The 22,840-nt window shown below is 41.3% G+C and overlaps 1 protein-coding gene across 3 annotated transcripts in view; it reads right to left on the bottom strand.

Moving 5' to 3' along the window:
• PRKCQ (protein kinase C theta) overlaps positions 1-22,840 on the bottom strand; it is a 188,043-nt gene that overhangs the window by 19,616 nt on the left and 145,587 nt on the right. For all 3 annotated transcript variants that reach the window (XM_058681961.1, XM_058681962.1, XM_058681964.1), the window contains 3 exons: positions 19,777-19,868; positions 18,181-18,243; positions 3,805-3,943 (listed from right to left, as the gene is read on the bottom strand). In XM_058681961.1, the coding sequence (XP_058537944.1) occupies positions 3,805-3,943; positions 18,181-18,243; positions 19,777-19,868 (294 nt within the window). The remainder of the gene's footprint in view (positions 1-3,804; positions 3,944-18,180; positions 18,244-19,776; positions 19,869-22,840) is intronic.

Below are 22,840 nucleotides of genomic sequence, written 5' to 3'. Positions count from 1 at the left end.
TTCCCTGAGATCAGGAACATGACAGGGATGTTCACTCTCACCGCTGTTGTTTAACATAGTGTTGGAAGTTCTAGCATCAGCAATCAGACAACAAAAGGAAATCAAAGGCATCAAAATTGGCAAAGATGAAGTTAAGCTTTCACTTTTTGCAGATGACATATTATACATGGAAAATCCGATAGACTCCACCGGAAGTCTGCTAGAACTGATACATGAATTTAGCAAAGTTGCAGGTTACAAAATCAATGTACAGAAATCAGTTGCATTCTTATACACTAATAATGAAGCAACAGAAAGACAAATAAAGAAACGGATCCCATTCACAATTGCGCCAAGAAGCATAAAATACCTAGGAATAAATCTAACCAAAGATGTAAAAGATCTGTATGCTGAAAACTATAGAAAGCTTATGAAGGAAATTGAAGAAGATATAAAGAAATGGAAAAACATTCCATGCTCATGGATTGGAAGAATAAATATTGTCAAAATGTCAATACTACCCAAAGCTATCTACACATTCAATGCAGTCCCAATCAAAATTGCACCGGCATTCCTCTCGAAGCTAGAACAAGCAATCCTAAAATTCATATGGAACCACAAAAGGCCCTGAGTAGCCAAAGTAATTTTGAAGAAGACCAAAGAAGGAGGCATCATAATCCCAGACTTTAGCCTCTGCTACAAAGCTGTAATCATCAAGACAGCATGGTATTGACACAAAAACAGACACATAGACCAATGGAATAGAATAGGAACCCCAGAACTAGACCCACAAACGTATGGCCAACTAATCTTTGACAAAGCAGGAAAGAACATCCAATGGAAAAAAGACAGTCTCTTTAACAAATGGTGCTGGGACAACTGGACAGCAACATGCAGAAGGTTGAAACCAGACCGCTTTCTCACACCATTCACAAAAATAAACTCAAAATGGACAAAGGACCTGAATGTGAGACAGGAAACCATCAAAACCCTAGAGGAGAAAGCAGGAAAAGACCTCTCTGACCTCAATCGTAGCAATTTCTTACTTGATACATCTCCAAAGGCAAGGGAATTAAAAGCAAAAATGAACTACTGGGACCTCATGAAGATAAAAAGCTTCTGCACAGCAAAGGAAACAACCAACAAAAGTAAAAGGCAACCAATGGAATGGGAAAAGATATTTGCAAATGACATATCGGACAAAGGGCTAGTATCCAAAATCTATAAAGAGCTCCCCAAACTCCACACTGGAAAAACAAATAACCCAGTGAAGAAATGGGCAGAAAACATGAATAGACACTTCTCTAAAGAAGACATCTGGATGGCCAACAGGCATATGAAAAGATGCTCAACGTCGCTCCTCATCAGGGAAATACAAATCAAAACCACACTCAGATATCACCTCACACCAGTCAGAGTGGCCAAAATGAACATATCAGGAGACTATAGATGCTGGTGAGGATGTGGAGAAACGGGAACCCTCTCGCACTGTTGGTGGGAATGCAAATTGGTGCAGCCACTCTGGAAAACAGTGTGGAGGTTCCTCAAAAAATTAAAAATAGACCTACCCTATGATCCAGCAGTAGCACTGCTAGGAATTTACTCAAGGGATACAAGAGTACTGATGCATAGGGGCACTTGTACCCCAATGTTTATAGCAGCACTCTCAACAATAGCCAAATGATGGAAAGAGCCTAAATGCCCATCAACTGATGAATAGATAAAGAAATTGTGGTTTATATACACAATGGAGTACTACGTGGCAATGAGAAAGAATGAAATCTGGCCCTTTGTAGCAACGTGGATGGAACTGGAGAGTGTGATGCTAAGTGAAATAAGCCAATCAGAGAAAGAGAGATACCATATGTTTTCACTCTTTTGTGGATTCTAAGAAACTTAACAGGAACCCGTGGGGGAGGGGAAGGAAAAAAAAAGAGGTTAGAGTGGGAGAGAGCCAAAGCATAAGAGACTCTTAAAAACTGAGAACAGGGGTGCCTGGGTGGCTCGGTCAGTTAAGCGTCCGACTTCGGCTCAGGTCACAATCTCACGGTCTGTGAGTTCGAGCCCCATGTCGGGCTCTGTGCTGACAGCTCAGAGCCTGGAGCCTGCTTCGGATTCTGTGTCTCCCTCTCTCTCTGCTCCTCCCCTGTTCATGCTCTGTCTCTGTCTCAAAAATAAATAAACGTTAAAAAAAAAAAACAAAAAAATACTGAGAACAAACTGAGGGTTGATGGGGGGTGGGAGGGAGAGGTGGGTGGGTGATGGCTATTGAGGAGGGCACCTTTTGGGATGAGCACTGGGTGTTGTATGGAAACCAATTTGACAATAAATTTCATATATTGAAAAAAAAAAAAAGCAAGGTTCAGTCAAAATTAAATACCAAATAAGCACAGGACAAAGCCACATATTTCTTAAACTCAGGGCACCACAATTATGCTCTTGATGATAGATGTGCTAATTTTTCACCCAGGAAATCAGAAGTCCATCCCTATCAAACCACCATCCCCCTTTATGAATTTATTAATAGTCATTCATTCATTCTTCCCACCTGAGGGGAAGTTGTATTAGCAACTTAATGCACTAATCCCTGTGCTCAGTCATTGGATATAAAAGTGAATAAGATTCTACGAAAAGTGAATCTACACATGAGATCACATGGCACAGAACTGGACACACATTGTACCAATATCCATTCCCTGATTTTGGTGTCGTGCCATAATTATAGGAGATGTAGCCACTGGGGGAAATGGGTGGGGGGTATATATCGGTGACACTTCTGTACTATTTTTGCAACTTCTTGTGAATCTATAATGATTTCAAACTAGTACAGAGATTTTATTTTAATTTAAAAAAATTTTTTAATGTTTATTTTTGAGAGAGAGCACAAGTAGGGGAGGGGCAGAGGGAGAGGGAGACACAGAATCTGAAGCAGGCTCCAGGCTTCGAGCTGTCAGCACAGAGCCTGACATGGGGCTCAAACCCGGAGATGGTGAGATCATGAGTTGAGCCAAAGTCAGACACTTAAGTGAGCCATCCAGGTGCCCCATAGTACAGAGATTTAAAAAAGTGGATCGCTTGACTTTAGAGCAATTATCCACTGGTGCGTGGAGATTGAGATAAAAAGCAATGAAGAAGGTCCAGGTGGTAAGGGGGTGTCCAACTTCCCTCAGGTGGGCAGCTGGGGAGGACTCCATAACAAGGGGGGCACATGGGTAGAGTAGGAATGATGAATGCCTTCTGAGCAAATGCCATTCTTCTAAGGGCTCAGAATATGAGAACTATACCTCTCTCTTTTTTTTTTTTTTTAAACGTCCATAGGCTCGCCCATTTTAGACTTACAATAACATGGGACATAAATATGTCATTTGACAGAAGAGGGGTTCCGGGTCACTAGACTCTAGCAATCTCTCCAAGGTCACACAATGGCAGCTTGGAAACCACAGTTCGGGTTTTTCTGGTCCCAAGATGAAACCACTTATTCAGGTGGATACTTCTGAGCCTGTTCAGTGTCCACCTGGTTCTTCCCCATCATCTCCTCTGTTTGGTCTGAGTGGAGTGAATACAGTTTGGGTCTGTGGTGGGGAGGAGTCCTAGCTGAGGAGGACATGTTGAATGGGAGACCACCCCCCCGCCCCTCTGCCATTCAATAACAGTCCCCGTGTGCGGCTGCATTCATGAAATACAAAGAAAAACAGATACAAATACTGAAACAAACTACTTTAACTCTTCTGATTTTTTGGGACAGGAAGAAGTAGTGGCACTTGGCCAGGGATGTGTAGAGCTGGGCAGGCGCCCACGCACTCCCTTCCCACAGCACATCCGTACCTCCGGGGCAATGTAGTCCGGGGTCCCGCAGAAAGTGTTTGTCTTGGCATCTCCTAACATGTTCTCCTTGCACATTCCAAAGTCTGCTATTTTGATGTGTCCATCTTTGTCTAACAGGATATTATCAAGCTTCAGATCTCTGGAAAACACAAGCAAAGCAACATCTCACGGTGATACATACATTTTTTGTTAAAATAGAATTGCCACGTGAGGGGCGGTCACTTGTCACATCGCAGCCTGAGGTCATCAGGGGAACATGCTTGCTGGTCCTCCTCTCCCTTTCAGCCCTGTTCTTCAGTCTCCAGCTCTGCCCATGGGCTCACTGCCGTCTCCTAGGTCTTTCCTCCTTGACAAGCATCTTGTGCTCTGGGACTTCACCAATAGTCCTTCTTGGCCCAGGCCAGTCTTCTTGGGACTGGCACTGACAGACTTTGGTCCCCCCACCCATGCCCAGTAAAGCACTTGGTGCATCTCTGGAGCTATGTGTGGATGGCTGCATGGGTGGTGGAATGGATAATGTAATGGGTAGGTGATGGGGAGTCTCTCCTGTGTAGCATCCTTCAGTTTTAAGGGGCCTTCGAGAAACAATATTGGGATATAAAGGACAGCTAGTTGTGAAATAAATGTCTTTAGGGGTTCGTAGTTGGGAATGTGCCATAAGGTGGTATTTAATACCACACAACGCATACACCTGCCTGCTTGTGTACAAGATAGCAGTAGAGATAGCATTGACTCTTCAAGGGAATTATTGGTTGCTGCTGATTCCTCTGTCTGATTTACCAAGGGGTGCAGTTCAGTATGATCACAAAGGTAAGATACAGACCTGAGGCTCTTTATCCGAGCACCTTACTTTCATGACGAGGGAAGAAAGGCCTGAAAAACTCACTTTATGTGATTTTCCAAGTATATCTGTTTCTTCATGGATAAATTATACTGCATCTAATTCCAGGACTAATTGAAGAAGGCTTCTCTTGACTAAGAATAATTCTAGAACTAGAACCCATCTGATGCCAGAAACCATGTCAATAAATTCCTCTTTTCTTGGAGAACCAATATCCTTGTAAAGTACCCTTCCATTTTTAGGGTAATGTGGCTGATAAGATTTAAAAAAAAAGCCAAATTGTGATTTGCCTCCTTGTGATTATACATAGAACACTTTATATTCTTACCCATGATAACTCTGAGTATTTGAAAAGTGACCTCAACTTTTGTCTTGTCTTTCCTTCACTGAGTTAAGACTTTTGTTCCTCATGTGGCCTGGTTTTCAGAACGCTTCAGCATTCTGGCCCCTGCCCTCCAAATAACCTGAACTTATCAATTTCCTTCTTAAAATTTGGTGCTTAGATTGGAACCAGTATCCTCCAGATGTATAAATGTGTTGGTGCAGATGTCAGGGGTACTGCTGGCTTCTGTCATGACCCCCTTGCCCGTCCCCACTATGGCCCAGCCACTGCCCTGTTAGGTTCTGATACTTGGTCACAGTAGCGGGTAACCGTGAACTTACTATAAACTAAAACCTCCAGGTATCTTTTCTTTTCCTATACAAATTGCCATCATACCCGTTTTTTCTCATTCTGTACCTGTGAAATTGATGTTTTTTAAATTTTTTTTTTTTAATGTTTTTTATTTTATTTTTGGGACAGAGAGAGACAGAGCATGAACGGGGGAGGGGCAGAGAGAGAGGGAGACACAGAATCGGAAACAGGCTCCAGGCTCCGAGCCATCAGCCCAGAGCCTGACGCGGGGCTCGAACCCACGGACCGCGAGATCGTGACCTGGCTGAAGTCGGACGCTTAACCGACTGCGCCACCCAGGCGCCCCGAAATTGATGTTTTTAAAGATCATCCAAGTGTGGGGTGCCTGGGTGGCTCAGTGGGTTAAGCGTCCGACTCTTGGTTTCGGCTCAGGTCACAATCTCACGGTTCATGAGTTCGAGTCCCATGTTGGGCTCTGTGCTGACAGTACATAGCCTGCTTGGGATTCTCTCTCTCTCCCCCTCGCTCTCTGCCTCTCCCCCTCTCACTCTCTCTGTCTCTTTCTCAAAATTAAACTTTAAAAAGATCATCCACATGCTAACATTTGACATCAATGACTTAATTTTTTTTCTAGTTTGTTATAGAATACCCAGTTTTCTTTTTCTTTATGTCCTCTGCCCACGAATTTCTGAACTTTCTGAAACCTACGTCTAGGATGTGTGGTTGGTGATGGCCACCACGGTCTTCCTTCTTAGCGAAGGTGACTTGGGAGAGAATAGGAACAGCTATTGTGCTTACTCTTTTCTGCACCTCCTGTTAGAGAATTGGCTTAAAATTCCCTTCTCAAAGACTCTGCTCCCAAAGGGCCTTGCAGATAGCCCTGTCTCCTTCAGTTCAGGTGACTGGACTCAACTGGATGATTCAGGTTTTCTCTTTGGGGAGGTTGGGATTGTGGGAAGGCGGCCCTAATCTGTCTCGGTGGGTGACCGGTAATCAGGACTGCTGACGGATGTCCTCTAGCATGGCCTTAGTAAAGGAGAAAGCTGAAGGGGCTTGGCCAAGAGCAGAGACAGAGGCTATGTAAACCCAAAGAGACACAGTGATGAGAGAGGTACCTTTGGGCTCTGATGGGTCTGCCTTCTTAATTCCAGTTTCTCAAGGAGGCTGAGATTTCGCTTAAGCCAAACTGTGGGTGATCTTTTATTGCTTGTCATCAATATTCACATCAGCCTAAAGTTCCCATCATGATTTGCTGTGCCTCTTGCTAAACTGTGAGGTTCAGGAGGGTAGAAATGTGTATTGTGTGCTATACTGTGACAGCCTTGGCAGGAGGCGAGCATGTAAAGAGCATTCAGTAAATGTTTGCTGAAGGAACCATCACCCACCAGGGACTGGCTCACCCACCAGGCATTATCCGTTGCAATTAACTCCTGAGGAACTGTTCCCTTCCATTGCTCTCTCCACCTTCTGCTGGAGCAAAGCAGCCAGAGAGAGTGAGCATGGGCTGCAGCTGAGTTTTGGTGGAGTGACACTATTAGCAGATGTCCCCAGAATTGACCTCTTCCATCTGGGCCAGCTTGGTTCATAATCTCCATGACCAGGGCATCCTAGACCGTTCCTGTCTGACTGGGTGGCCAGGGTATCTCCAGGACATGTGAACATGTATCTCATGTTCATATCCATGGCGGTTCTGCTTCTCTCTCCTAACTCAAATGCTGTCATAACTTTCATTATCAGGATGAATATGTCTGTCTAATATGTCTGTCTTTCCTTAGGTCTTCTGCCTTGCTGTTCGTTATTTTAATGAAGTACACTTTCACTGTGACTTACGAATTCCAATAAATCCAGGTCTGGATCATATTTTACTCCTAATGCTTACAGTTGCAGATTCATTTTCTAGTCCCCACTCTATGCAATATTGGTATCATTTTGGGTTTCTGCTACATGAAACCTATTTGCATCATTTATAGCCACATACACATGTTCCTAGAAAGTTGGCTGAAGGATGGTTTGGGGGTCATCACTAGGGAACCAGACATCTAGCTGCAGTGCTATATGCGAATTCTAAGGATGATGAAGATTATATGTAACACTTGCATTGGATTTTGTTGCTCTCACATGCACTTCATCATCTGATTCTCATAGCAGCCCTTTGATATGGAATTACTATCTTTATTCATATTTTTCTGATTGAAAGAACAGGCTCTTAAGGGTTACACAATTTATCCCAGCTCACAGGTGGGGTAAACCAACTTGGTTTGGATGCAAACCAAGGCCTTCTCTCCTACATCCTCATAAACCAAGCTGACCCAGTCTTTCTCATCGAATTGGTCCTGCTGAGAGTCAGAGTCTCCAGTGACTCAGGGTGAATTTTAATCAGTCCTAAAAATAAGTGTTCTCTGAGCCTCAGGCTAGGAAAATGAGCATCATGTTTGATTTTCATTCCACCCTCTAAGGTGAACCAAGTGTTAGGGGTTGGGAGAGAGGTCATTGATGCTTTGAGAGATTAAGTCAGAATGGGAAAAGTCTAAAAGTCGTCCACGCAGAGCCAGACCTCCATGAGGGTAAGGAGTGGAGGCAGAGGAGGGATAACTGCACCTGCCACAGAATCCAATGGCCAGAGTGTTCACAGGCATGTCAGCTAATTACTCCTCACGTACACCTTATAGGATACCAGGGCACCCAGAAAGGAACTTTGGAGTCCAGATCAGCTGGTGTGGCTCTGGTAAGCACCTGTGTGCCCCAGGGGCAGCGCGTCAGGTATAATAGAATTCAGTGGAAGCCTTTCATTCAGTTGTGTGGTCAACATAAGCAAATCTTTTCCATTTGCAAGAGGCAGAGGGTGGGTGTCAGAAGAACTGGATTTCAAATCCCAGCTTTATTGCTAAGTTGCTCAGCCAAGCTACATCCCCTCTGAGCCTCCAGTGGCTTATCTGTAAAGGGGGTACAGTGGTGCCTGCCTTCTTTATCCCACAGGACCTTTGTTAGCATAGAATGAGGTAACCCATGTGAAAGCATTTGTAAATGGCTTCAAAAACATGGGTTGGGCCAGTGCTGTCACTGCTCAGCTATCCTCATATAGCCTTTCAGTTCTAATAGTTCTAAGATCAGAGATTCTAGATTCTTCTCTTTCCATGTCTGGGTATTTTCCAGCTGCTTGTTTTTTACATTTAACCCAAACCAGGGCTGAGGCATCTTTTAAGATGTCACTACTTTTATAACACCAGCAGGTGGTAAATGATGTTGGCACCTGTTTCTCTACATCGCTTGGCCTCATTTCTTGTGGCTGCTTAGCAAAAGCCTTTCCAATAAGGCTGGACCCATTTGTTTAATGTTTACTCCTTGACCTTCTGCTTCTGTGCCTTTTCTGGAATCACTTCCATTTGCAAAGGCTTTCTCCTCCTCTAAAAAAAAACCAAAACTCTTTCTGATAAGAATTTATTTTTTTGGCAAACCCTTTCCCACTTCTGAGGCTACCATTTTCTTTCCTATTGACACCTTTAATTAGAATCTTACTCACTGGGACTGTTTTTGTTAGAGTGTGGTGCCTATGTCTTGTCATGCACTTCTACTTTACCTCCAAAAAAATACACAATAAAAACTCAGAAAGTGTCGTCATTAGGTACCCAGGAATTGGGACTTTGGTAGCTTTTGTGTACACAGCAATGCTTAATGAAGAACTGTACATTCAGGGGTCAGTCTGTCTACATCACCAGCTGTGGAGCATTGAATGGTGGCCCCCAAAAGATAAGTTCATATTCTAACCCCTAGAACCTTGTGGATGAGACCTTCTTTGGGAGAAGGGTCTTTGTAGATGTAACTAAATTAAGGATCTTGGAATGAGATCATCTTGGATTTTCCGGGGGGTCAAGTGTCCTCCTAAGAGACATACAGGGAAGACGAAAGAGGTGCAGGGAGAAGAAAAGGTCATGTGAACACAGAGGCAGACAGGAGGGATGCCCCCCAAAGCCAAGGAGCACCTGGAGCTATGAGATGCTGGAAGGGGCAAGGAAGCATTCTGCTTGAGAGCCTTGGGAAGCAGGCTAACCCTGCTGGCACCTTGACTTTGGACCTCTGACCCCTGAACTATGAGAGAATAAACTCCTGTTGGTTTAAGCCATCAAGTTTGTGGTAATTTCTATAGTTTTATATATATAATATATATATAATTGTGTGTGTGTGTGTGTGTGTGTGTGTGTGTGTGTGTGTGAACAAACCCAGAAATCATAATCCCAAGTGGTCAGAAGAAGGAAATTAATAGAATCCCCTTGTTACTTTGGTTGCCAAATGGACAGTTCAGGTCAGTAAAGTTACAAATGGGGAGTCGAATGGTTTATAATGCAAGACAGTCCCATTCTCCAGTACTTACTAGATGACTTCTCCTTAGCTTTAATTATTTGATGGTGTCTTTCAAGGATTCTCGACAACTTCAGCAAATACACTACTAAATAAACCCAATATTCTTTCTTATTGGTGCATAAAAAGCCATAGAAACCATGATTTCCCATTAAGGGATGTAGTAAGAGCCCTCTACTGGGTACGATTTGTGATATTAAAGGACCCTGTTGGTCCTTTCTGTTCTGTCAACTAACGACGAAATGCTAGAAAAAAAGCATTGTGCTATGGAGAGACAGACTATACTGGGGCATGTGGGCTTTCCTCTCACGAGGTTCCTTTAAGCTCTGATCTCCCTCTCCCTCTCCCTCTCCCCCTCCCCCTCAAATCTTTTTTCTCCCTTCAATCCATCCATCCTGCACAAGCTACTGAGTTCCCCAGTGATATGTGTTTTATATATATTTCAGGCATTACAGATAACAGAAAAAACCGTAGATTCTGATCAGGGTTTTCAGTGTTCTGATGGGTATTTTTCATTTTCCTGGAGATTAAGGAATTGTATAAAACAGTTGTTTAATACATTATTTTGTAGATGGACACCCCCCACCCCAAAGCCCATTGTATCCAAAGGTTGCCAAAGAGACTGCTTAAGATGACTTCCAAGCCTTCCCTAAAGTTGTGTTCTGTGGCTCTAAGTATGGCAACTTTCCCTTGACTGTGCCCTCTGGATGGAGAGGTTTCCCGAAGTGAATTTTCAGCCAACCCTGTAAGCTGCTCAGTATTGGCCATCTCTGATGGGATGCTTCTGGCCTGTATTATACACAGTTTGCTGTCGTCAACACTCAGTGTGGGTCAGCATTTAACCTTTCTTTTAATATTGTATTCAGGTGTACAACACAGTGATTCAACAGTTATATACTTTATGCTATGGTCTCCACAGCGTAGCCACAACCTGTCACATACAACACTATCACGATATTATTCCCTGTGCTGTACTTTTCATCCCTATGACTTACTTACTTTATAACTGGAAGTTTGTACCTCTTACTCTCTATTTCTCCTATCCTTTCACTGTCCTATCCTCTGGCAACCAGCAGTCTGTTCTCAGTATTTAAGAATCTGCTTCTGTTTATGAGTCTTTTTCTGTTTTGTTTTTTAGATTCCACATATAAGTGAAATCATATGCTATTTGTCTTTTTATGTCTGACTTCACTTAGTGTAATACCCTCTGGATCCATTCATGTTGTGAATGGCAAGATTTCATTCTTTTTTATGGCTGAGTAATAATTACATTTTGTGTGTGTGTGTGTGTATGTATATATGTGTGTATACACATATGTATATGTATATATGTATATATATATATATATATATATATATATATATATATATATATATATATGTATATGTATATATATAGATATATGCACCACACCTTTTGTATCCATTCATCTTTTGATGGACACCTGGGTTGCTTCCATAGCTTGACTACTGTGAATAATGCTGCAATAAACATATTAATGCATATGACTTCTCAAATTAGTGCCTTTGTTTTCTTTGGGTAAATACTAAAGTAGTAATACTGGGTGATGGGGTATTTATATTTTTAATTATTTTAGGAACTTTCCTACTGTTTTCCATAGTGGCTGCATCAATTTACATTCCCACCAACAGTGAATAAGGGTTCCCTTTTATTCATATCCTTGCCTATACTTGTTATGTTTTTTCTTTTTGATTCTAGCCATTCTGACAGGTGTGAGGTGATATTTCATTGTGGTTTAGATTTATGTTTCCCTGATGATTAGTGGTGCTGAGCACCATTTTGTGTGTCTCCTGGCCATGTGTTCTTTGTAAAAATGCATATTCATGTCCTCTATTGATTTTTAATCAGACTATATGTTTGGTGTTGTATGAGTTCTTTATATATGTTGGATAGTAACCCCTTATTGCATATATTATTTGTAAATATCTTCCATTCTGTAATCCATTCTGATGAAAGAAATTGAAGACAACACAAAAAATTTTTGTTTGGTTTGGTATGGTTTCCTCGCTGTGAAAAAGCTTCTTAGTTTGATATAGTCCCAAAAGTTTCTTTTTACTTTTATTTCCCCTGCCTTTGGGGTCAGATCTAAAAAACATCATTAAGACTGGGGTCAATGTGCCTTATTACTTCCTATATTTTTGCCTAGGAGACTTACAGCTTCTGGTATTAAATTCAAGTATGTAATCCATTTTTTAGTTTATTTTTGTGTATGGTGTAAGAAAGTGGTCCAATTTCATTCTTTTGCATGTAGCTATTTATCCTAACACCAGTTATTGAAGAGACTGTCCTATGTTCTCACTTTCTTTGTCATAGGTTAATTGGCCATACATACATGGGCTTATTTCTGTGCTCTCTATCCTACTCCAATGATCTGTGTGTCTGCTTTTGTGCTAATACCATACTGTTTTGATTACTATAGCTTTGTAGTAGAGTTTGAAATCAGGAAACTTGATATATCCAACTTTGTTTTTCTTTCTCAAGAATGTTTTGGCCATTCGGGGTCTTTTGTGGTTCCATACAGATTTTGGAATTTTTTGTTCTAGTTTGGTGAAAAATGTCATTGGAATTTTGATAGGGATTGCACCAAATCTACAGATCTTTGTGTAATATGGACATTTTAACAGGGTTCTTCCAAAACATGAGTATCAAATATCTTTCCTTTTATTTGTATTGTCTTCAATTTTTCATCAGTATGTTAGTTTTCAGTGTACATGTCTTTCACACCCTTAGCTAAGTTTTTTCCTAAGTATTTTATTCTTTTTGATGTGATTGCAGATGGGATTGTTTTCTTGGTTTCTCTGATAGTTTAGTATACAGAAACGCAGCAGATTCTGTATATTTTGTATCCTGCAACTTTACTGAATTTATACTTATTCTATTTGGTTTTTTTTTTTCTGGAGTCTTCAAGGTTTTCTATATATAGTATCATGTCAAGTACAAAGAATGACCATTTTAATTATTTCTTACCAATATGGATGTCTTTTTGTTTTCCCTGATTGCTATGGCTGGGACTGCCAGTACTATGTTGCATAAAAGTGGCATGAGTGGATATCATGTCCTGTTCCTGATTTCCAAAGGAAGGCTCTCAGTTTTTCACCATTAAGTATGATGTTAGCTGTGAGTCTGTCATACATGGACTCTATTATGTTGATGTGTATTCCCTCTAAATCCATGTTGAGAGTTTTTATCATGAAGGGCTACTAAATTTACTCAAATGCTTTTGCTACATTTATTGAGATGATAGGATTTAAAAACAATTTTTTTTAACTTTTATTCATTTTTGAGAGACAGAGCACAAGCGGGGGAGGGGCAGAGAGAGGGAGACACAGAATCCGAAGCAGGCTCCAGGCTCTGAGCTGTCAGCACAGAGCCCGAAGCGGGGCTTGAACCCATGAGACATGAGATCATGACCTGAGTTGAAGTCGGATGTGTAACCAACTGAGCCACCCACGTGCCCCAAGATGATATGATTTTTATTTTTCATTTTGTTAATGTGGAGTATCACATTGATGAGCAGCTATTTAGCTGTTCTTGTGTCCTTGGAATAAATCCTACTTGATCATGGTGGATGATCCTTTTAATGCATTGTCAAAATTGATTTGCTAATAATTTGAGGACTTTTGATCTATGTTCATCAGGGATATTGGCCTGTAATTTTTTCTTCTTGTAGTCTTTGTCTGGTTTTGGAATCAGGATAATGCTGGCCACATAGAATGGATTTGGAAGCATTCCTTCTTGTTCATTCTTTCGGAATAGCTTGAGAATGATAGTATTAACTCTTCTTTAAATGGGTTAAACCCAGGGGCACCTGGGTGGCTCAGTCGGTTAAGTGTCTGACTTAAGTTCAGGTCATGATCTCACGGTTCATGAGTTTGAGCCCAGCATCGGGCTCTGTGCTGGCAGCTTGGAGCCTGGAGCCTGCTTTGGACTCTGCGTCTCCCTCTCTCTCTGCCCATCCCTGCTCATACTGTCTCTCTCTCTCAAAAATAAATAAACGGTAAAAAAATTTAAAAGTAAATGGGTTAAACCCTTCTTTAAATGTTTGGTAGAATTTACATTTGAAGTCCTCTGGTTCTGGACTTTTGTTTGTTGGGTGTTTTTGGATTACTGATTCAATTTTGTTACTAGTAATCAGTTCAGATTTTCTGTTTCTTCTTGAGTCAGTTTTGGAAGACTGTAAGTTTGTAGGAATTTATCCACTTCTAGGTTGTTCCAATTTGTTGGCATATGATTTTTTTTAGTAGTCTCTTATAACCTTTATATATTTCTGTGGTGTCAATTGTAACTTCTCTTTCATTTCTGATATTTTTTATTTGGGTCCTCTCCCTCTTTTTTTTTTTTTTGTGATTACTATGCTAAAAGTTTGCCAATTTTGTTTATCTTCTCAAAGATCTCTTAGTTTCATTGATCTTTTCAATACTTTTTCTTTATTTCATTTACTTTTGCTCCAAACTTTATTATTTCCTTTTTTTCTATAACTTTGGGCTTTGTTTATTCTTCTTTTTCTTGTTCTGTTAGGTTTAAGTTCAGATTTTTTTGAAACTTTTCTTTTTTCTTGAAGTAAAAATTATAAATTTTCCCTTAGAACAGTTTCCTGTGTCTCAAAGATTTTTGAATCACTGTGTTTCCAGTTTCATGTGTCTCCAGGTAATGTGAATTTCCTCTTGATTTCATTTACCTATTTTTTTTTTTTTTGGTAGCATGTTGTTTAGCCTCTGTGTTTGTATTTTATCCAGTTTTTTTTCTTCTGAGTTCTAGTTTTATACTGCTGTGGTTGGAAAATATGTCTGATATGATTTTGCTATTCTTACATTTATTGAAACTTGTTTTGTGGCCTAACACATGATCTATCCTGGAAAATGTCCCATATGCACTTGAAAAGAATGTCTTCTGTTTTAGGATGAAATATTTTGAATATATCTGTTATGTTCATCTGGTCCAGCGTGTCATTCAAAGTCACTGTTGCTTTGTTGATTTTTCTGCTTAGATGATCTTCCCATTGCTCTAAGTGGGGTATTAAAGTCCCCTACTGTAATTGAACTACTGTTAATTTCTCCCTTTATGTCTGTTAATATTTGCTTCATATGTTGTTTCTATGTTGGATGCATATTTACAATTGCTCTTTTGTTGGATCAATCCCTTTATGATTATGCCCTCCTTTGTCTCTTGCTACAGACTTTGTTTGAAAGTTGATTTTTGTCTTATATAAATATTGCTACAACTTATTTTTTGCTTCCTTTTGCATGGATTATCTTTTCCATCGCTTTACTTTCTGTCTGTGTGTCTTTTATATCTGAAGTGAGTCTCTTGTAGGCAACATCTTGTAGGGTCTTCTTTAATCTATTTAGTCGTCTGTATCTTTTGACTGGAGCATTTAGTCCATTTACATTTAAAGTAATTATAGATAGGTATGTACTTATCCCTATTTTGTTCATTGTTTTCTGGTTGTTTATGTAGTTCTTCTCTGTTCCTTTCTTCTTCTCTTGCTCTCCTCCCTTGTGATTGATGGCTTTTTAGTGATATGCTTGGATTCTTTTCTCTTTTTTTGTGTGTATCTATTATAGATATATAAATGTGGTTTCCATGAAGTTTATATAACATCATCCTAAGTATATAGCAGTCTCTTGTAAGTTGATGGTCACTTAAATTCAACACATTCTAAAAGCATTGCGTTCTTAGTCCTCCCCACTCCATGTTTTATATTTGTAATGGTCTGTTTTACATACACTTTTATATCGTGAACCCATTGATTGATTTTACCTTTTAACCTTCATACTGGGTTTACAAGTGATTGATTTACTATATGTTTACTTTTACCAGTGAAGTTTTTTCCTTTCATAATTTTCTTCAAGGCATTTTCTTTTCTGCTTGAAGAAGTCCCTTTAACACGTCTTTGTAAGGCTGGTTTGGTGGTGATGAACTCTTTTAACTTTTGTCTGGGAAACTCTTTATGTCTTCTTCAAATCTGAATGATAACCTTGTTGGGTAGAGTATTCTTGGTTGTAGTTTTCTTCCTTTCAGCACTTTGAATATATCATGCCACTCCCTTCTTACCTTCAAAGCATGTGCCAAAAATCTGATAGCCCTGTGGGGTTTCACTTGTACATAACTAGTTGCTTTTCTCTTGCCTCTTTTAAGATCCTCTTTATCTTTAATTTCGTACATTTTAATTATTATGTGTTTTGGTGTGGACCTCTTGAATTCATCTTGTTTGGGACTGTCTGTGCTTCCTGAACCTGGATGTCTGTTCCTTCTCTTTAGCTATTATTTCATCAAATAAGTTTTACTCCTTTGTTTCTCTTCTTTGTCTTCTAATATAAATGTTAGCATACTTGATGTTGTCTCAGAGGTCCTTTAACCTATGCTAACTTTTTAAATTCTCTTTTCTTTTTGCTGTTCAGCTTGGGTGCTTTTTATACCCTATTTTCCAGATGCTGATCTGTTCTTCTACCTCCTCTAATCTGAGTGATTCCCTCTAGTGTATTTGACATTTTTGTTTTTGCATGCTTTAGTTGATTTGTTCTTTTTTTGTATTCTGTTTGTTGAAGTCTCACAGGGTTCATCTGCTTTTCTCTGAAGTCCAGTGGGCGTCTTTATGACTAGTACTTTGAACTCTTTGTCAGGTAGATTGCCATCTCTATTTTAGTTCTTTTTTGAAGTCTTGTCTTCAATTTGGAGCATATCCTTCTGCCTCCTTATTTTGACTTTTTCTGTTTATTTATATGAATTAGGTGAAATAGGCACTTCTCCCAGTCTTGAAGGAGTGACTTTGTGTAGGAATGTCCTCTGTATAGACTATATATGCCAGGAAGCTTTGGCTGGCTGGCTGTTATCACATTGGGGTGCTCTATGCAGAGGGCTTCTTGGATGGCTGGTTGGAGCTGAAGCAGGCATAGACCAAGGGATCCTGGGGCATTCTGCACCAGGGCTATCCTGGCAGGAAGTGAATATAGGCTGGTGGGTCCTGGGGCAATCCACATCAGTTTGCCCTGGTGGGATTGTTGGAACTAGAGTGGGGAAAGGATAGGGGTGTCCGAGAGTACTTTATATTTGTGCTGCCTTGGCTAGATGGCTGGAGTCCTAGGGGGTACTGTCTAGGAGAGCCCTGGTGTGCATCATACTGGGGCAGCCTTAGGGAGATGGCTGGAGCTGTGGCAGGCATGGGTGGGGGGCCGCCTTTAGGGGGATGGATGGATCTGGTGTAGGCTGGCATACTGGGGCTCACTGAAGCAGCAGCCTGGCTACAGTGCCTGGACCCTGCTCCTGTCTGCACTATCAAAGTGGAGGGGGAGCTTAAACAATGGCACCCGCCAGCACCTCTGGCATTGAGGAGAGTTCTACCATCTCCCTCACCATTTGGTGGACATTCAGAGTCTAGTTGTCCCTGAAACTACTTTGCCCCCAGAGGGGCAAGTCTACATGGCCCTCTTCAGTGCCATCCCTCCCCCTGCAGTTGGTAATATTGGGGATGGGGATCTCATCATTACTGTGCCTCTATCCTTTGTTGAGCACAAACTTTCCAGTTGGCCCTCAGTCCTTCAAGAGGAATTGCTCCTTTATATGTTGGAGTAGATTTGTGTGTCCCTGGGAGGAGATGCATTTAGGGTTTTCCTATGCTGCCATCTTGGACCCCCTCTTACCATTGAACCTTACTGATGACTCTGGTCCAGTGTTATGAACACTTGCTACAGAAGGGCACATAATCCCACTCTCCCAGAGCCTTTTGATTGACTTGCATCTTCCCTTTATATTGGATTTAACATGACCCTCTCACTGTGCTCACTGGGCCAGCCTCCAGCAGCTTCACCAGCCTCCTGTCTGGCTCTCTCTTTTTTTTTTTTTTTTTTTTTAAATTTTATCTTTTCCCCCCTAATCTTCAGTGAGTCAGAAACTAGACAACCAAGCTTTTGGTGATTTCTATGTTAAATAAGAGTCAACTATATTTTGAGCAAAGAAGTAAGGAGATTAAAGTACAATAGCTTTCCTCTGAGAAGGATGTGAAAAGATGGTGTATGATAGAGACATTTTGGATGGACATCCACTCATGAAAGAGGGTACACATGGCTTCCTATGCACTTCTACCGGGTGCAGGCAAGTAGGTTTCCACGGGTGTGTATGAGTGTTCAAGGAAGAGCTCCCCTCGTCCCCCACCCAAGAGAACATTCAACAAGCATTCTAGTTGGCCCAAGCAAAAATCAGGAAAAACGAGCTATGAAAGAGACAGAAAGAGAAAGCGATGATTAAGATGCCAAAGGGAAAGCAGGGTAATGGAAGGAGATGAGAAAAGTGGAGGTGAGTGGGGAGAATAACTATATAAGGAAGGACCAGAATAAAGAGCAAAATGAGAGCAGAACCCTACTTCTTCTGAGATGGGAGTTCCTGACTTGACTGTTCTCACCCCGGCCGTGCAACTTCCTGCCACAAAGCACACTGGCCATTTCACATCACCAGAGCAGAATGATTAAATTAACTGGACAGGGAATCAAGATATCTCTGTATGCGTTTCCAAAGAATAAAATTTACCTGTACACAATTCCTTTGGAATGAAGGAACTGCAGACCCAGAATGATTTCAGCAGCATAGAACCTGAGGGAAGGAAAATCAAAGTTCAGTATGGATGCATTGATGGAACAAAGTAAAATCCCCATTTTAAATAGTGGGTACTCGTGCAAGTACTGTCTGAGGTGTACACACACAACTTTGTACACACATAATTTCGTTCAGTCCTAACAAAAGAGCGATGTCCATTCTGTATGTTCAGCCCCACTCCTCATAGCATGAAACAAAGCTTAACATAGCATGAAACTAACCTTAAGTTAGTCTTACCTGCATCTAGTACTTATTCTTCTATTTTAAACTATAATGCTCAAACTCTTTTTTTTTTTTTGCTAATAAAACACACATATACATTAAATGTAATTGTATAACTATTACAGAAAAATAATTTTCCGTTTTATTTTAAACTCTGCTTGGAGCCCTTAGACCTGTGTGCAGGGTCATTCCAAATAGACCTGGCTTGTTTATGGGCAAGAAATGCAGCCCAAGAGGCAGAGGAAGGCAGATGGAAGATGGGAGTGGGATATGCTCTCCATTTGCAGTGATGACAGACACCTGGGAGGCATTGAGGGCACGACAGACAGCATGTGTCTGTGATGGCGTTCATGCCTTCCAGAGGTAGTGAGGAAGGTGGGCGGAGAGAATCCATTAGCACGAAAACTTCCTGATGATTTCTCTGCTGCGGAAATCCCATAAAATTCTCTCTGGGCACGTTGCTGATGGTTCCTGGAGGTGATGAGCTTAGTGGTGTGTGAGCCACTGGCTTTGACAAAAAGCCATTTCAGCCAGAGTTTCTGTGGGAGCTGGTGGGACCCGTCCATCTTTCAACCCAGCTCAGCCTACACCACTTGAAAGTGCTCATTAGGGGTGAATGAAAGATTACTGAGCACCAGGAAAAGGAAGCTAGTGTGTACCCATATTTTTAAGTGGCCCTAGTGGCACAATTTTCTTTTTTCCTGAGTGTCACGGTTTTATTACTGAGGAAACAGGGCCCACGGGAGGAAGAGAGGCAGGGGGTTGTGTGGGACTCAGCTTCATTTCCACCTGGCAACTGCAGTCTGCCTGGTTTCGAAAAAGGTGAAGATTTATTCTCAGAGAGTAAATACCTCTTCTGGTTTCTTAATTCTCATCCCCCCCCCCACCCTTAGCCAGATGTTTTATGCCTTCACCTTGAGCTTCCCAAAGGCCTTAGAGCTTCATCCCCATGACCACCTTTAAGATCTGTGTTTCATTTGACTGCTTCTTTTCAAAGGGCAAATATTTGCTTCTGGGTTTAGATTAATTAGAAGCTTGATGAGCTGAGTGGTTTCTTAAGAGACTAAGTTCTTGATTTCAAAACATGGAGAAATGAAACAAAACAGACTCCAATTTAAGCTTCACAAATGGGGAAAACAGTTGCCTTGTTGGATAGGTCCCCAGGGCATTACCCTGACCTGAGGTTGTGGCATGCTGAGTGAGGAAACAGGAAAAATGCCACAAGGGAGAAGTATCGATGGGCATCGCAGGTGCTCAGTACCTGACAAGAACAGTGGAAAAACCCCAAACCCTTTAGAGGGCTCTTACGTGGCTCTGGAAAGATCAAACTTGTGGCAACTTTGGATGTGGTACATTAAGTCTCCTCCATTGAGATACTCCATCACAAAAAAGAGGTTTTCCTAGGGAAAAACAAAAAACAATTCCAAATTTCAGCTTTTAAAAAAAATAAGGAAACAAGCGCTACTTTCCGAGTGGATTTAGATTATTTCAGGGGAACCAATTCTATCTTGAGATCACTTATAAAAAGACCAAGATAATTTAGCTGATCTACAGCATTTCCGAACACCAAGAAGAAGCTTGGGGCATCTGGGAGGCATATGCGTAACGTTTGCTGGGATACTTACACGCTATGATGCAGCTGATGGGGCACGGCATGAGGAAGGGTCCACCCGGACTTGCCCACCCAACAGTGATGGTGTTCGACCCTTAATGGTATACAATGCTGATTGTATACCTGTGGAAATTGATAGTGTGTAGGATGGTAAGGATAACACAAATCAGGTCTCTGACTCCAGGCACGGGGTTTGGAAGCATGCGTTCAACACAACACTTAGTAAGTAGTTCTGAACATACTCTCCAGGTATGGCCCTGTGGTAGGAGTGAGAGTGGGGATGTGCATTCCTGCCTCACCCATCAGATTTGATGAAACACAGTCCTGCTTTCAGCTGACAATTAAGTGTAGCCTCATCTCTTGCCGGTCCTGATTTCACTTGTTGCAAGACCTTGCTGATGAGCTAGCATGTTGCTTCCACCAGAGTATATCATGCATGTTACTAGAGCTGGCCCCCTTGAATGGCTGCCATCAAAAGTAATGTTGAGTGGTCTTCAGGTTGAAGACCTCTTCAGGTCTACAGGTCTTCAACATTGTAGTGAGAGTATCAGAAGCGGCTACAATTCCAGTGAGCCTGGGCTCCTCCTCCTATGTGAGGCAATGCTTCCTCAATAAGTATATATACGACACTTTGAGCATCTCAATTCTAGAGAGTCCTCATGAACCACAGAATTAGTCATCCTCAAAGTGTGAAGACCTTTAGCATGTCTGCTCATGAATTTGCACCCCAAAGCCTCACTTGGGTGATTTTTAAACAGAATTAACCTTTGAGTTTTCATGTGAGACTAACCGAGGCCCTGGGGCATATGAAGTGACGGTGTTCTGGTCTGATAGTGACCTACATTTCCCACCATTTGTACTGAGGCCAGTTCTCCACAGAACTGGGGAAACCAAGTCTTGTGGTAAATATCTCAATAATTTAGGTAAAGATCAGTGTCGTCCCGCTTTTTCTAAAGTTGACCTCTGATCTAATTTACTGATTTCATGTATCTTTAACTGGAACCCTTTCCCTTATGGACAGGCCAAAATCTCTAGTGATAGATGTGCTAACTGAACATTGATATTTCAAATATAGCTTGAGATTAATCATTTGTTCAGTCCGCACACATCTGCTTCATCAATAGCACACGTTTCCTTTAGCTTTTATTCTTGAAAGTACCGTGTGGACCACTTCTAATCACCTTTTTTTTTTTTTTTTACCTAAAACTATAATGGTCTGTATGTACACAGTAGTGGAATCTCCTACGTGCTCAAAAGAACGAAAGCTATAAAAGCTTAAAGGCCATTTATAACAGTGCTCAGATGAAGGGTTCCTCTTAAGTGTTAGGATGCTTATAAATCCTTATAAAACTTGAAAATTTGGAATTTAAATGTTGTCAGCTAGGACTCGAGGCAAAAGGCCAACCCTAACTTCTACACAACACTGGGCACAGTGGTCCCATCAGTTCTCATGCTTAAGTCAGGTCTGTACCTAGCTATGAAGGGTTGGGGGGTTGAACCTGTGTGGCAAAACACAGACTCTAAGGTACCACAGGGCACAGTCATTGTTTACTCCCTTGGGCATTCGAGGAAGACCACACTACCATAGTGATTATTAATTAAATAGTAATGGAGATTTATAGCATCTTGGATGCCACACTTAATCCCACTAAAAGATCTTCTGTCTCTACGATAAATCTTTTAAAACAATCTCTTCTAATTCTCATCTTTATATTAAGCCAGAGGCACTGAAAAAAGCCAATCGATTGCCTTTGGTTATTTATGATGGCATTTTGCTTCAGTTGAAGTGCTTGGTTTGGGTGAATACCAGATAAATGTGGGCTGCTTATAGGGAATAAGGGCAGTCCATGCCTGGAGGTCCAGCTTGGGTGGGCAGGGTAGGGAAACCTGTTATCCTTCTAGAAGGTGCTGTTCTGAGTGTCCTTGCCTTTTTCTAAGGGGTTCTAGATGCTGTTTGGAAGTCTCGGGAAGATATTCATCCAGGGAACTCTTGGGTCTACACTGGGCCCAAGGAGATGGCTCGGTGATGAAGTCGGAATAAACATACACACACAAACCATGCAGTCCTGGGGTCTGGGTTTCAAGGATAACGTTTTGAAGGATGGATAAATCTTTTAAAATTTGAATCCCAAGCCCCAGTCGTACATACAAACATACATGCATATATGACAGACTCAAACTTTCATAAATGGCAGAAAAATGAGTACTCTGAGCTGAAGGTGACCTGCCACTGACCTGGAACCCTTAAGCACCACTCTCGAGAAGAAAAGCCTGCCCACTGGAAGGATTCCAGATTGACTCAGGTAGAACCAAACCCAGAAGGACAAGACTCAGGGTAATGGTCAAGACCAGGGCTTTGCCCTTACTGAGAACCAAGTTCGTATTTCTTCTATTTGTGACTGTGGAGAAGTTAACCTCCCTTGAGCATTATCTTCTTTATTTGCAAAACAGAGGGATAATATTCCTGTCTCGAGAGGACTGTCATGAGTATTAAATGAGATGATACATGTAGAAAACTGACTCAGGGTTCGCATTCAGCATGCCCTTGATAATTGGTAGCTGTTGTCCTAGGAAAACAATTTAAAAGCTAATCAAAAGACCCCAGCAGATCAGAAGAACTAAATAAACGGAGAGAGATTCCATGTTCATGAATAGGAATATAATATTGTCAAGATGTCAATTCTTTCCAACTTCACTTATAGGTTTAGTGAAATCCTGGTCAAAATCCTATTGAATTATTTGTGGACCTCTATAAACTGA

Source organism: Neofelis nebulosa, chromosome 8 (genome assembly GCF_028018385.1).
Source record: "Neofelis nebulosa isolate mNeoNeb1 chromosome 8, mNeoNeb1.pri, whole genome shotgun sequence".
Classification (NCBI taxonomy): domain Eukaryota; kingdom Metazoa; phylum Chordata; class Mammalia; order Carnivora; family Felidae; genus Neofelis; species Neofelis nebulosa.
This window is presented reverse-complemented; position numbering and strand designations above follow the sequence as displayed.